At 40.4% G+C, this 13,886-nt stretch overlaps 1 protein-coding gene across 1 annotated transcript; it reads right to left on the reverse strand.

The window, feature by feature from the left end:
* Positions 1 to 409: 409 nt before the first annotated feature.
* On the reverse strand, positions 410 to 3,593 carry lsm6 (LSM6 homolog, U6 small nuclear RNA and mRNA degradation associated). Its single transcript, XM_080519263.1, has 4 exons — positions 3,551 to 3,593; positions 3,077 to 3,182; positions 2,881 to 2,994; positions 410 to 712 (listed from the first exon to the last, which is right to left on the reverse strand). The coding sequence occupies exons 2-4, from the start codon at positions 3,168 to 3,170 to the stop codon at positions 678 to 680; spliced, it is 243 nt and encodes an 80-aa protein (XP_080375389.1). The 5' UTR covers positions 3,171 to 3,182; positions 3,551 to 3,593; the 3' UTR covers positions 410 to 677.
* Positions 3,594 to 13,886: the final 10,293 nt, after the last annotated feature.

Here is a 13,886-nt window from a genome sequence, read left to right on the forward strand (position 1 = left end):
ATTGTCAGGTGTGAACTGTGAGAGCGGGGGCCCAGCTGGGCTGCAGGCGAAGGTCAAGACCAGCAGTGTTGTGCGGCTTAGAGACGACGGCGCTGACCAAAAGGCAGGAGTCTGAACTGGAGGTGGCAGAGCTGAGGATGTGGAGCTTCTCACTGGGTGTGAGCAGAATGGACAGGACCGACAATGACTTTGTTGGGAAAGTGAGGGGGAAAAAGGTCGAGGCGGTTTTTGTCGTGGACGTGGGAAGAGATGGGAGCTATGTAGGGGAAATGATGCTGCAGATGGAGCTGCCAAGGAAAGAGGAGGTTCGTGGATGCAGGGAGGGAGGACACGCAGATGATTAGTAGCAGCCACGACAGTAAAATAGCGCAAGGTTGCCAGTAATGTCAGAATGAATGCGACAACGATGGAAAAAAACAAAAAAAATCATGTTTATTTTGTTGTTTGGGTCATTCTGCACTTATAACACAATATACAGAGACTAATTATTTTTCTCTTGAGCCAACATCAAATGCCATAAAGGAAATGAACCTTAACCAAAAGCTTCATTCACTTAAATTCCACTTGTACGAAAACATTTTTCAGGATTTTTTTCTTACACAACTAAACATATGACAGTTATCCACTGAAAATCCAATCAAAAGAAACAAAGACATGAAAACAGAACATCATCTTCTCTAAACTTTCCTCTTCTGGGTGCTGATGTACAGAACTGTAAGGAGAAGAGAAGAAAAGTGAAACGTTCGTATTTCCTTTGTTCAAGAAAATAATAATGCATGTCAAATTGCTTATTTTCTACAAACTTCCTCGTGAAGTGAATACAATCTTTATGGAAATGAATGTGGCATCAAACAACATGGTAAAAGTAGAATGTTGCTGCACCTCACACATCACTCATACAGAGTTGCCCCAGATACAAAGTTTATTTGGGAAGGCCAACCCAATACAGATAATCCCAGTGAAGAATAAGTCTGCTGCACTGGTGCGCTCATCTGAAACCAGGAGTTGAATACAATGTTCTTTCCCCAAAACTACTCCCGATTCTCAATACTATTTGCAGTCACCTCGCCCTTCACTTCCAATGACCGACTGCAGACAAACCCTGTGGTCGACGCTGACCCAGTGAAGCAAACGTCTCCCACTTGGGTCATGATAAAGATAAACTACAGAATTGTTTTGTCCTGGCTAGATGTGTTTGACTGCAGGCTGTATTAAAAACAACAGTTTTTAATACAGCCTTTTCTTTAAAATCCACATTCAATCTGTTCTATTTTAACTAAAAATAAATAAATAAATAAATAAAATAAAAAAGGCCTGTCTGAGAACTTGAAGCTCTTTTATCAGACTGAAACTCCACTGCAGGGCATGACTCACACTGAACATTGAATCATACAGTAGATACAGTACATGTCTGGAAAATGTAGACAAAAGGCATAAAGGCGTTGCAGTGAATAGGGAGACGTTTTAACCATCTGTTCAAAGGACTCTTTGGACTCAGCAGATAGTCATGGGTGCTTCCATTCAAAGAGCTGCACAATTTTATTAAGCATGAAGCCTCTCTTAAGTACAATAGGCTGAATGTTTCTCACTAGTCACATGTTCCTATGAACAGCCACTCCTGCCATTTCTCTGTCTTGACAAGAAGGACATTTCTTTATATGCAACAACCTGACCACTTGTATCTAATAAAAAAAAAAAAAAAAAAAACATTGATATTTCTAATAAAATATATCAAGGGTCTGGGTTTTCCGAGTTTTGGTTCACACTAATGCTTCTTGAAAAAAAAAAAACACATTTACTGTCATCTGTGTTGTTTTACAAATCATAAGTGTTAAAGGATTATACCAACACATTAAAACAAATTCCATCAGTTTAAAATACTAAAGGAAAACTGTTGAGACCTACAAGCCCATGCATAACACTTATATACCAAGTAATCAAACATTTTCCAAAGCGATTCTGAGACCGACTTTTTTCCCCCCTGAAAATGATTTACAGTCAACTAGCTTTGAAATATTCTACATCTTATATTTCCAGACCACACATGACATGGCCTTATAATTTGTGGTCCAGTATAATATTCTAACAGTGCCACCCTTTATAAGTTTTCCATGAATGATTAATATGCTGCTTCAATGTGAAAACTTTAAAAGCTTCAACATTAGACATTGAGCTGCATTCACTAATAGAATACATGACATTTAATCCTGAGTGTAATCTAGTATGTCATGTGACTAGTTTTTCCAGCTGCTTCTGTGTTCAGAAACGGGTTAATGTTCATTCTGTTTGCGTAGGACAGCTGAAGCAAGTGAATTAATGACAAACTATCTGTTGCTTGTTGCTCCCTGCCTTTGTCTTGTCTCTTCGTAACACCTCAACCAAACACTAGAATGTCCCCTCCTCTGAGCCTCATTCTGCAGATTTCTTTCTGTTAAAATGTAGGTTTTACTTCCCACTGTCGCCCAGTAAACGTGCCTTGAGATGACTGTTGTATTTGCAGCTTTAAAAATATAACTGAAGTGAATAAAATTGAATTGATTATTCACACAACCCAAACACTCAATATAGAGCTGCAACAACTAATGAATTTATAGAAATAGTTCATGTTCAGTCTCAAAGATAAGTGATTTGATAACAGCACGGTTATTCAAATCATTTTATTAAGCTTTTCACAATTGCTGAGATTCATCACGTTTTATTAATCTTCCTGGATTCTTGAATACCTGAATGTTTTGTCAGAACAACTTAAACATTGTAAAGACCCTCCAACACTAAAAAATACATATTAACATCTTTCGCTACATTTGACATGCATAACCCCTAACCAACTCCAAATAAAACTCGACGATTAACATTTTATACTAAACCATTTAATCTTACCATTGTTCCCTCTCAGGAAAGCATCTCCATACTTGTTTTTCAGTTGTCCATTGACATACTCCTCCGTCTGCTCTATGGCGATGTTCATGTAGCCATCCAGACAGGCCAGCACACCTGCACACACACATACATCATTACATGCATCACAATTAAACAACACTAGTTGGAACGTGTTGTGAGCAGCCAGCAGCTTTACCTCTGTAATCCACTCCTGAGTTTAGTTTGACGACCACCGGTCTGCCGATGATCTGCTTCAGAAAGTCGCTCGGGGTTTGTTTCCTCAGACTCATCTTCACTGCAATCTGAAACCGAAGAAGATTAGCAGTTTTAGTAAACTTAAGAGGGCGTGTTAACTTGATGTATGCTTATCGGCCACACATAACGCCGGTCGTCTTATATTTTTATACCGATAAGTTGTTTAAAATGTAAAAACTGTAGCAGAAAGACATCGTGTTTACTTTCTTTGAAAGCTAATGTGGCTAACACTTAGCTGCTAGCTGATTCAGGAAGCTAACATACTCGCTGTCTCTTTAAGGAGTATGCGTAGCACTTTTTAATGAGCGAGGGCAACTATCCTCGCTATAATGCACAGCCTTCGTAACATTAACACATCACATTGAAATAAAACCTCTGAAAACAATAGCGGCGTGCATGTTAGCACCTGTCTTACCAGACGCTCGAGCTGCTAAGCGTGTCCGGCGAACTGACCAATCACAGCGGAGCAGTCTACGGGATACCGGTGAGGACTTAAAGCTCGAAAGCGCGATTATTTAATTGACATTTTAGGAGACGGGTATAAAACACATCATCACATACTACAAGCGGGTCAGAACCGGCCCGCCATGGGGTCTAGTCCGACCCGAAGCTAATCGCCATGTTTCAGGGACAAATTTAACTTGAAGTAAGCCCACTTCATGTAAAATGCTTTAGCATTTTTGCACCATGAAGAATGCAGTTCTATGAAAACTTGCTTTAAAAATATTTCTGGACATTGAATGTTGTGCAATAAACTATCAGTCAGCACATTAAGTACAGAATCTGTGTGTATTTCTTCTGTGTGTATATTATACATTTACAAGGCAAAGGGATCATTTAACAATGTTCCTTAATAGCTCAACCTTTAGTTTGTATGGTGTGGAGCGTCAGTTCAGGTTGATAGTTTTTCCACCCAGAGTTGTAAATGTTTGTAAATGTAAAATATCTCTTGAAACTCGACAAGTTGCTCTGATCATAACTTAAATTATGACATTGTTCAGTTCAGGAGACCTGAGGAAATCTTGTTCTGCCTTTGTACGTAGATCTGTGATCCACTGTGATCTGTAAATTGTCATTCACATATGTAACTGATCAATGATGTTGAGCGTTGTTTAAATCGAACTTATTTTTCTTTAGAAATGGCATAGTGTTCACAATGTGTTTTGCAGAAAGATTATTTCATAAATGTGAACATTTTCAGAAAATAGTTGAAATTGACATTTCTTTTATAGGTTATTATGACATGTTAGACTCACTTGAGATCAAATTGAGTTGTATGTGGCCTCAGAACTGAAATGAGTTTGAACACCCTGTTTTAGGATATCTACTCAAACTTTAGAGAGGAGAGAATTAAATCTAAATGTATTTATAAACTCGCAAAAGACCAGCATTGCTGGTCAAAAAAACCCAAAAAACTGAGGGTTTATTTTTGTTGTTGTTGGGTTTTTTTTTTATGTAAAAACTGAGAGACAGAAAACTACATACGCTCACACACACAGACCTACGGGCAATTTTGGACTCACCAATTAACCTCACAGAAAAAAAGAGAACCCAGAGGAACTTACACACACACACACACACACACACACACACACACACACACACACACACACACACACACACACACACACACACACACACACACACACACACACACACACACACACACATAGCGAAACCACACAAACCATATTCCAACCCACAACATTCTTGCAATGAGGTACAAGTGCTAACCCCTGTTCTTAAATTGTGTTGATAAGTGTGTAAAGGACATACTGAAGCAATGAAAAATTGTTAGTGGAACTTTGTTTTCTTTTCCTGTTTTATAGAGCTGTTACTATTTAAATTAGTTTAAGCAAATTGGCACACATGTCAAACATGTCCGTTTTCTGGTATTAATACCAAACTAAAGGTCATTAAATTGATTAGAATTGAGTGAGTTCTGGTGATTCTTAGAGCCACTTGATACATGATGCTTTGCTCTTTGGAACAAGGGAGCAAACAAATATCAGCGTGGCTCATATGTAAAGACAAAATTAGCAAAACTTACTGACATATACTTTGTATCTGTCTTCTCAATAATACATAATAATAGTTTGGTCATGCATTTCAGAGGTTCTTTGCAACAAACCATCATGGGATATATGAAACATGTACATTTCATATAATTTGATTTCAAGTTATACAGTGTTGGGACTTCTTCCCATTTCTCCCAACAGCAGAGGGAGTGGTTATTAGATTGCCCGTGCCCCTCCATTCCCCTGAGATTACTGCTTATGATATCACGAAGTGTGGGTTCTTTTTTGTTTTGTTTTTAAATAGAGTGCAACTTTGACTGTTTTTAAACCATGCAGACTTGATAGGAAGTGGCTGTGGGTGAACAGTGGACCTGGTGACCAGATGTATAGCAGTCTTTTGATCTGGAGGCAACAATAATTGATTCATTTAATTCAATGCAAAGTGGGAAAAAAAGAGTATCTGATTATTGCTCAGAAAATGCGAGAATGCTTAACCTTTCATCAAAAAGCAGAATGTACCAAAGCATTTTCACTTCATTGATTTATATTTTTTGACAAAAAAAATTAACTACCGGTAGATAAATGAGTACAGTTTAGTTTGTTTGTTTTTTTTTGCTGTTTTCTTCTTATTGCAAACACTGATGAAAAATTATAGATAATATTTATAACTTAGCAAGAGCTTCATTATACACGGATTCATTCTCGCATTGAATCAGAATACAATTTATTGTTTAATCAGAAAGCGACAGGGAAATGTTCAGCAGCATTAGCTGGGAGTACAAAATGAATGAAATTAAAATGATGTGAAGAATATACAAATATTGGAAAGCAGAACTGCTGAGTAGAAGTTAATGCGGGTTAAAGATCCTGTATCTCCTGCCAGATGGCAACAGGCAGAGCAGGCTATATGTAGGCTGAGTGGAGCCTTTCAAGCTCCAGCTGGTCAGTGTAAGTGTCCGAGGTGGAGGAAGTGCTCTCTTCACGATGTTCTCTGGCACCTTCACCACCGCCAGGTCGTTTTTGCTCTGTATGGTACAGCTGGAGAACCACACAGTGCAGCAGGAGGTCATAAGGCTCTCTGTGACCAGTAGAATTACAATAGTGGGATGAGGGAAGTGACCATGGTTCCTCCTCCTCATGACTTGCAGTATCTGTTGGTCCTCATCCAACTGATGGGAGATGTTTGGTGATGAGGTTAGTTGAGATGTCAACACCAAGGAATTTGTAGGAGAGTGTTCAATCAGCTTCAATCATCTGAAGTCTAGTATCATTTCAATGGTTTTTCACAGTGTCCGTGTCTAGGGAATTTCCATAACACCACCTTGTCAAATGGTGAACATCTATGTTGGCTGATTCAATGTTGTTGGATATCAGTCCTACAAGAAGATGTTGTACACATTTCGATTTTTGGATGGGAGTCACTGATTTTGGTTTTTAATTTTAAGGTTTTACCCAAAGTCTTTTTCTTTCCATTAGTCATAATATTGTAGACATTGCCAATTTGGTTGGGGCTGATACTTAACATATTTGAGATCCTATTTTCTGAGAACGATCCTAATTGAAGTTTGAAAAATATGCCAAAGTCGTCTCAACGTATTATAGTTTTACTTTTTTTATGTATATGTGTGAGCAATTGTAATTAGACACGCAAGAAGTTTCAGATCGTCTCAGCTGTTTTAGGTTATCCTGAGGGTCGGCTGTATCGTGAAGGATAAGAGAGAAAAAAAACATTTCTACCATCTGATAAAACACTGGTTGTTGGGTGCATGACCCAAACACGGCACAGCTTGGGAGGTACATGAAAAATGGTGTAGGGGGGGAAATAGGAATGAAATGGTTGAGGTGAAAGATAGAAGAGGATAGAGGGCGGGAGGATGTGCGGGTACGTGTTAGCAGAGACAGAGAGGTTGTGAGAAAAGTGAGCGGAGGGGGGGGGAGAGAGAGTGAGAGAGAGAGAGAGAGAGGCATTGTGAGAGGTGGAATCATAAAGTACTTCTTGTGTGTCTAGACAGGTTGCTTGTTAGCAGGGCATGGCTAGCCCTGTGGAGGCTAGAGGTTAATTTGGTATCTGCTGCTGTGTTAAACTAAGGTCAGTACTACAAGTCCTTAAGTCATAAACAAGAGTGGTTAAGAGCCATGTATACACCTAGGCACAGGTTGATGAATATTCAATGAAGGTTTTTTTTTTTCCCCCCGTTGTCCCCTGTTCCCTTTGTCATAGCTTGCTTTGAGGAACATTTTGGGGAAGAGAAAAAAAAAACAGTTTATCTATGTGGCCTTCAAAAGAAATGACCTTTGTGCACTTACATTCACTTGTCCTTTGTTATCATAATACATGGCCTTAGTTGTAATAGAAAGTGGCTTTTTGCTATTTGAAATGTGGCACACTCATTATGCACTTTCGTCCCTGAATACACGATTGTAACTGCTCATAATTTGCTTGCTTAATATAATAAAACCGATGATGTAATAATAATGTGATGATTTCTTTCTAGGTCATAAAGATTGTGGTTAAAATAAAACCTAAACTTATGACCGAGGCTTTCTGCATCAGCTTTCTGCCAGCTTCCTTGCTGGCATTTGATGCAGATGTTTTAATGTGCAGCTTTGTAGCATGGCTGGCAATAGAAAAATTGAACTCCAACTGCACTCTCTCTCAGACAAATCGTGCCATCCATTGGCCCTGGGATGATTGCGCTTTATCTGTAAGTGGTAGAGAACCCACCCAATGATATATAATAAGTCAGCTGAAATAGGGGTTAATTGTACACAGTGTTCTGAAATCATTGTTAACATTGCATCCAATTTTGCAAAGGTTTGTATGTCAGCGGTGGGCACACGTTCTGCTGCCTATACAATATTTCAAGCAAAGTGTGTAGGAGTGCACATCTAAAATGCCAAGGGTTTTTTTTTTATACGTGTTAATAAGCCAAAGAAAGCTGACAAATACAAAGGCATTAGGAGGCTTTGTTGTATTGCTTCGTTCCGGTTTCCAAGCAAATGGAAGACTAATAGTCAGCATTTCTAATATATAACTTTACAGCGAGAGGTAAGAAAACATCACATAGTGAAAGACTAGTTCTTGTAAATTTTGAAGAAAAAAAATATTAGGTGCAAACAAAAATTGGAAAGTGAAAACAAAAACAGCTCAATACATCAATAAAGAAATGAATGTCTAATTTTTGTGTTTTCTAGTATCTCATGCAAATAATCAGGATTCACCGGAAAGGATGAAGATCATGTTTTAATGCAAAACATACATTTGACTAATTCCTTTCTTAATATGATGTATTAAAAAAAAAAGCATGAAACAACTACATAAAGTAAAATATCCAGGGAAAACAAACCTAACCCCGACCAAACTCTAAATTGGCCCAAAAAGTTGGAGGTAATCCCACAAGTAGGAGACTTAATGAATGATGATGTGTCTCTCAAAACTGCTTTTTACCAATGGTTCAGAATCAAACATTGATCATAATTGAATGTGTTCAAGATCAGTTGTAAAAAAAAAAAATTGTCACTTATAAAATATTGGTATTTTTTTTCAATCTAGATCTTTATCTAGACAGTTGGTCAATCAGATCATATAAAAAAAAGATCTTAAAAAAAAAAAATGACACTGTTGTTTGTACAAATGGTAAGTCATTTTTTATGAAGGAAAAAAAAAAAAGGTCTCTGACCATGTGGTAAGGGTGGTCAGCCGGAAAGCATAACAGCAGTGCTGTCAATTGACAGACAAATCCTGTCTCCATCTCCAGACCCCTTAACCCCGAGGGATGGGCCAGTGAAATAGAAAGATTATGGTGACGGGAGATGCTATTGTAGGTGGGAAATAGGGGACTGGACCAAAGCAGACAGGGGCTCGAGGTGAGTGGGAATAAGGAGGAGGGGGCACTTCCCTCGCGTATCCTAAAGCAATATTCAGGACGGGTGGTGGAGGTGGGGGTTTTGTGGTGCAGGATGAGAGGAAAGTCTAGACTGCATTGACCCCGCTGAAGCCAGGTTTTCTCTTCAGGTCAAGCTTGATATGGAGAAGATAATGGAAAAGCTTGGGGGAGTTTTCAAATAAAAAAAACAGATTGGTAGACAGAGTATCCCTCTTCTCGCCTCTGTGTAATCCCTAACTGTATGGAGGTAATAGCTTGGAAGTGATGGGAAACCTTTCTTCCACCAAAAAGTGGGCAGGAAACCCCAGATGTATGGTTTGATGCTTGTATGTGTAGCTTTTGGAGCACCGAGGGTTATTTCAAATGGCTGTCCTGTTCCAACGTCCAGTGTGTGCCCTCTGCTCATTTAACTGCACAGCGGCAAAGACATTTGTCAAAACAGGTGGTCAGATCTTTACATGTACGGTGAGATTTCTGAATCTCCTCCACAGGGCAGGCGGCAGGGAAAGAATCCATGTTTGTAGGTATTGGCAAAGTGCAATGAACCATGTCCCTCTACTTTTTTTGGAATTTGCTCCTAATTTTGTCCATGTCAGTGACACGTCGTTCTCCTTGCACTTAATGACTCAAACGTGAGCACTGCCAGTTGACAGTGGTTGGCTGGCCCGAGGGCCCCATGCTGAGTGAAGAGGGTGGGCGTGAGGCAGACTAGGTGGGATGTAATCACTCCCTGTAATTTGGAGGAAATCCACTGAGCTGCACGTAGTCAAGATTAAAGCGCTCCCCGTGTTCGTTGTCCCCGCAGTCACCAAGCTCCACTGCTTGTAAATGTCTGAAAAGAGAGGTTCATAGAAGCAATTCAGCCTGGCCGGTGTCCCTCAGGGGTTAGTCCTGAGACCATCTCAAATCAGCTACAGCCCTGGAGCCATGTTCTTTCCCAAAGGAGTGGCACTGCAGCCAGACAGTCAGACTGCCCATCCTGTGCTGTACAGCCCGGGTGCAGCCAGCCAGCACACAACTCTCCTGAGAGCCTCCTTAGTGGGAAGAGAGCTCAGTGGAGCTTATGCTGTGGGCTGTGCTTGTATCTGGTTGTCTGTCTGTCTTTCTGTTTGACACTCTCCCATGTCACCTTATCCCCTCCTGCCTCCCTTTAATATCTCAATCTAAGAAGAAGAGGGAATGCATTTTGAAGCTCCACACATGGCTTTATTCTCTGCCCCAGAAATGGATGAGGGAAGGGAAACATTATTTTGCACGATCCTTAAAAATAAACCACATTCAACTACATAACAATCCTGTATGAATAAATTGACCAAAAACCCTCACATCATAAACATAATTATGTTTACAATGAATAATAATTACATTTTGTTGAGATCAATAGACTCCATTGCCTTAAACGACAATCAATTTTACAAGGAAATTTGGCTCAGGCCCTGAACAGATTGCCTGGTTTGATCACTTTGCCACACAACTCCATCCTACCAAGTTGTCAAAGGGACACTGTAGTGGTTTTGCTTGATAGATGGTGAATGGTGCTTATACAAGGAGCCACTCCAGTGCACCCATAAATATGCATCGTGACATTTGGAACAAAGCCGCTCGTCCTCTCTTTCCTGATGAGCTCTGCCTGCATACTATAACATATTGCCATACTGTCACACCTTGTGTTTCATAGCCAATCTCTCTGTTCATCAACTTGGCAGATAACCTCTAGATGCTGACAAATGATATGGGGGATGGCATTAGGGCTCTATTGTATGCAAAGGCAGGCAGCGATTTTCTAACAGTGATGCTTATGTAACTAATTAATGATTAATCCTTATTATTTTATGACGTTTAAGATCTATGGTTGGAGGAATATTTTAAAAGAAGGTCATTCTTTGTGTGTTCCTGATCTTGTTTTTTTTCCATCAGTTTTTGAAAAGTCAATTAAATTTCCATATTGATCCACAATAGGTAAAAGGTGAGGACACGGGTGGTTTTTTTCCCCCCTCCGCAAACCATAGTAAGTCAAGTGCAGAAGAATATTCAGCTCTCACTGTTGCATTAAGAACATAGCTGGCCTGTTTCTCCAAACACCTCATTGCTTTAGAAAGGAATAAATATCCAAGACAGCCAGAAGCAGTTCCTTTCAAATCCCACACACACGCATATCTCCCTCTCTCTCTCTCTCTCTCTCTCTCTCTCCCTCTCCCTCTCGCTCTCTCTCTCTCTCTCTCTCTCTCTCTCTCTCTCTCTCTCTCTGTCATTTGACCAGCAGTGCTTCCTGCCACTGAGGACCTGTGACTCAACAGCCAGAATACAGCAATGTTCTTTTGCCCACCCTCTTGAATATTCATAGAAATAAGAGGGCTGAAACTCAGACCCATCCATCGAGCATCCATCCACATTTCAATAAAAAAGGAAGCAGTCCGTGTTTGTGTGTGTGTATGTGGGGGGGGGGTTACAAGCTTGTGCGAGATATCTAAACGGGTGCTATGGGAGAGGGGTGGGGGTGAGGGGGGTGGGGGGGGGGGGGCTGTTTTACACTAATTTCTTTATCCCTTTCACAGGAGTGCCATGTTACAAGAGAATTCCTGAGGCGAGCCAATGGCCCGATAAATCTGCCGGAGCCTCTCTCTCAATTTGTCTCCGTGGAATGTCAGCTGGCAAGTGCCCAGACACTGAGAACCTCTTTTCACAATGCGCCAATCTAACAGACGAGATCCCATGTTGGAGCTACAGTACAAGGACTGGCATGGATAAATTGCCACGTGCCTTATCTATGTCTCTTTATGTCTCACTGTCTGAGGTCTTTGCTCCTCGCATGGCCTCTGAAGGCCACTTCCTCGTGGACCTGACAGTTAACCTAAACGGCTGAGCGGGTGACATTGACAAAATGCAGGTGTCACCAAAGAGGAACCTGTGATATGACACAGATGCTGTGTCAACCCGTCTTACTCCACATGACCCTCAGTGTGAACAGAAATTGTTCTGTTTGGTGTCGTTCATCACTGTGTGGCGCAGTCTCCCACATAGCTCGGTCCAGGTGGCAGAATGGCAGAGTGGGAGAACAGACCATGTTTGTGTGAAGACGCAACAACTATCTCTCTCTTTTTCTTTTTCTCCCATTCCCTCACTCCCTCCCCCCCTCCTCCCTGCTCAAACAGGCTGCTATAGCACTCTTTCTACTCTATTTAAAGGTTGTAGGTTACCAAACAACAAGATGCCTTCCCACCTGTACCCCAAAATGAGTCATGAGTCATGAATGAATGCAGCCACTTATTTAATGTGCAATATTTGTCGAGAAATAAAATGAATTCATGCAGAGACAAGTAGTTTAAAGATGTTTGGTCAAGTTCACAAATGGTACTATATTCGAAAGTCATCATTAATATAATTGTTTACCTCGTGAAAAAAAAATTACTTGTTTTCATTGTGTCACAAATAAATCATCACATATCCTGATGACTTTGATTGTAGTATAGTATATTGTAGTATGGTTGGTCATAGTAATGTTCACTATATCTGTTAAATCTAATGTGGGAATCCGAACATATTAAAATATTTTTTTTATTGTGCAACACGGATAAAACAGGACAAATCAATTAAAAAAAAACAACCCACAATTCTCCACAATTCAGCTTCAACACAGTCGACCACACAAGCGTATTTAAGGGGTTCATGTTACTGCATGACAGTTGGCATGGCTGTAAAAAAAGACATGTGCCAAGTGGAGCTGCCAATGCTCAGCATGGTTGGTTTTAATATTTTAATGTGTTTCATTACAACATTATGGGCCAGATAGCCTTTCTGACGTCCAGACAATTGTCTGCAAATGAACAAGATTACATGACAAGCCCTGAATGACAGAGCTCCCCACTGTTGCCTACCCCAGCCACTTATCTGATGGTAGCCTAGCAACAGATCCCTGACCTGGCTTTGACCTCCACCCGATAAGGTCAACACCTGAAGGCTCTCCCATTGGAGGGCTGGCTGAGGGAGAGGTGGGGCTTAGGGATGTGGGGAGACAAAGGACTCACAGAGCAAGGGCAGCCTCCTCTGCATACAGTTGCGTGCTCCCTGCTGCCAAAAAAATAAAATGCTCCTACAATGGACGGCATGCCAGACGTATGCACCGGTGTACATTATTACCTGGGAGTGTGTACGTTTGTCTGTACCAGATGCAAGCGAGGCCACAGACTGGTTAGGAAATGAAAAAAAAAAAAAAAAAAAAAAAAAAAAAGCAATTACAGAGACAGTGGCTCCTGAAATCAAATCTAGACAGAAGTACTGGATTTTTAAACAGGTCAAAAACATTTCCCCCATAAAACCGCATCAATGGAAGGTTACAATAGCCTCTGCAACTGATCATAATGAAAACTATTGTGGTGACAAATATAGAAGAGACACATCATGAAGGAGGTGCTGAGTGTGAAATTAATCGAGCAGAGCAGCCCACCCCGATAGACATCTCTATCATTTGTGTGCATGCACACATACAAACCTCCGTTGGTTTAACAGCAGCGATATGGAAGTTAATCCAAATTGTGATAGTAGCAATATCCTATTAGACCGTGGCAATAAAATCAAGCTGAGACTGGTAACACATTACAGATATCCGAACATGTGTGGCACGCTCCATTACAATATGAAGCGACATTAATCAGCAGGGGTCCTCTTACACATACATAGTGGCATAAAACAAACATGCAAATCATTCACACGGACGTGCATAAGCCACCAGAACGGCTTTGAAAAATACACGAGGAAAGACTCAGAGGCTGTATTGATATTATTTTACATGATTAGAGCAGATCATTGGACTTTTACTGGATAACTGCACATATTGTAAAGAAAATAG

The sequence above is a fragment of the Blennius ocellaris genome (genome assembly GCF_963422515.1).
Source record: "Blennius ocellaris genome assembly, chromosome: 3".
NCBI classification, from domain to species: Eukaryota; Metazoa; Chordata; class Actinopteri; order Blenniiformes; family Blenniidae; genus Blennius; species Blennius ocellaris.

Coding starts and splice junctions, on each gene's coding strand:
- lsm6 (XM_080519263.1), bottom strand. CDS start 3,170: ATGAGTCTGAGGAAACAAACCCCGAGCGACTTTCTGAAGCAGATCATC. Junction 2,995..3,076: donor CTCAGGAGTGGATTACAGAG/GTAAAGCTGCTG, acceptor GTGTGTGTGCAG/GTGTGCTGGCCTGTCTGGAT. Junction 713..2,880: donor TTTCCTGAGAGGGAACAATG/GTAAGATTAAAT, acceptor TTCTCCTTACAG/TTCTGTACATCAGCACCCAG.